The 811-nt window shown below is 34.8% G+C and overlaps 1 protein-coding gene across 1 annotated transcript; it reads left to right on the top strand.

The window, feature by feature from the left end:
• Positions 1 to 160: 160 nt before the first annotated feature.
• Positions 161 to 604, top strand: LOC114722034 (TMV resistance protein N-like). Its single transcript, XM_028907942.1, has 2 exons — positions 161 to 390; positions 478 to 604. The coding sequence occupies exons 1-2, from the start codon at positions 161 to 163 to the stop codon at positions 602 to 604; spliced, it is 357 nt and encodes a 118-aa protein (XP_028763775.1).
• Positions 605 to 811: the final 207 nt, after the last annotated feature.

The raw sequence follows: 811 nt of genomic DNA, 5'->3' as shown, positions 1-811 counted from the left end.
GTTATCTCTATGAAGCACTATGTGATGCAAACATTCAAACTGTTATGGATCACAAGCTCCATAAAGGAGAGCATTTCTCACCAATTCTTCTGAAAACAATAGAGGAATCAGAGATATCTTTGATTATTTTCTCAAACATTATGCTTCTTCAACATGGTGTATGGATGAGCTCGTTCATATTATGAAATGCAAGGATAAATACCAAAGGTTTGTTATCCCTATTTTCTATGATGTAGATGCATCAAATGTTCGCAAACAAAATGCAAGATTTGGAGATGGATTTGTGGAGTTGAAGCAGAGATTTAAACACAACCAAGAAAAAGTGCAAGAGGGGACAAATGCTTTGATCCAATCAGCAAATCTGTCTGGGTGGGATTCAAAGAATTTCAGGTAGCTTTTGTTCATGTCATTCTTCTCTTATATTTTCTTCTTTGGGCATTAAACATATCATTTTTTTTTAATTTACATTTGTGCTAGGCCTGAATCCAAACTTGTTAAAAAAATTGTTGAAGACATTTTGAGCAAATTGAATCGCAAGTCATTCTTTCATTTGGAAGGACTAGTTGGAATTGATCATCAGATTCAAAAATTGAAAAGCTACTAAGTGAAGCTCACGTTATGGGAATATGGGGTATGGGTGGTATAGGCAAGACCACTCTTGCTAGAGCCACATTCGAGAGGTTGAAAGCACAATTTGAAGCTTTCTCATTTGTTGGAAATATAAGAGCACAAATGGCAAGGATTGGATTGGATGAATTACAAGAAAAATGCCTTAAAGAATTATTAAAAGATGAGGATATTAACACATCCA

Source organism: Neltuma alba, unplaced genomic scaffold (genome assembly GCF_004799145.2).
Source record: "Neltuma alba isolate B1F8T4 unplaced genomic scaffold, ASM479914v2 tig00002315_pilon, whole genome shotgun sequence".
Classification (NCBI taxonomy): domain Eukaryota; kingdom Viridiplantae; phylum Streptophyta; class Magnoliopsida; order Fabales; family Fabaceae; genus Neltuma; species Neltuma alba.
Note: the sequence above shows the minus strand (reverse complement) of the source record. Positions and strands in the feature narration are given on the sequence as shown.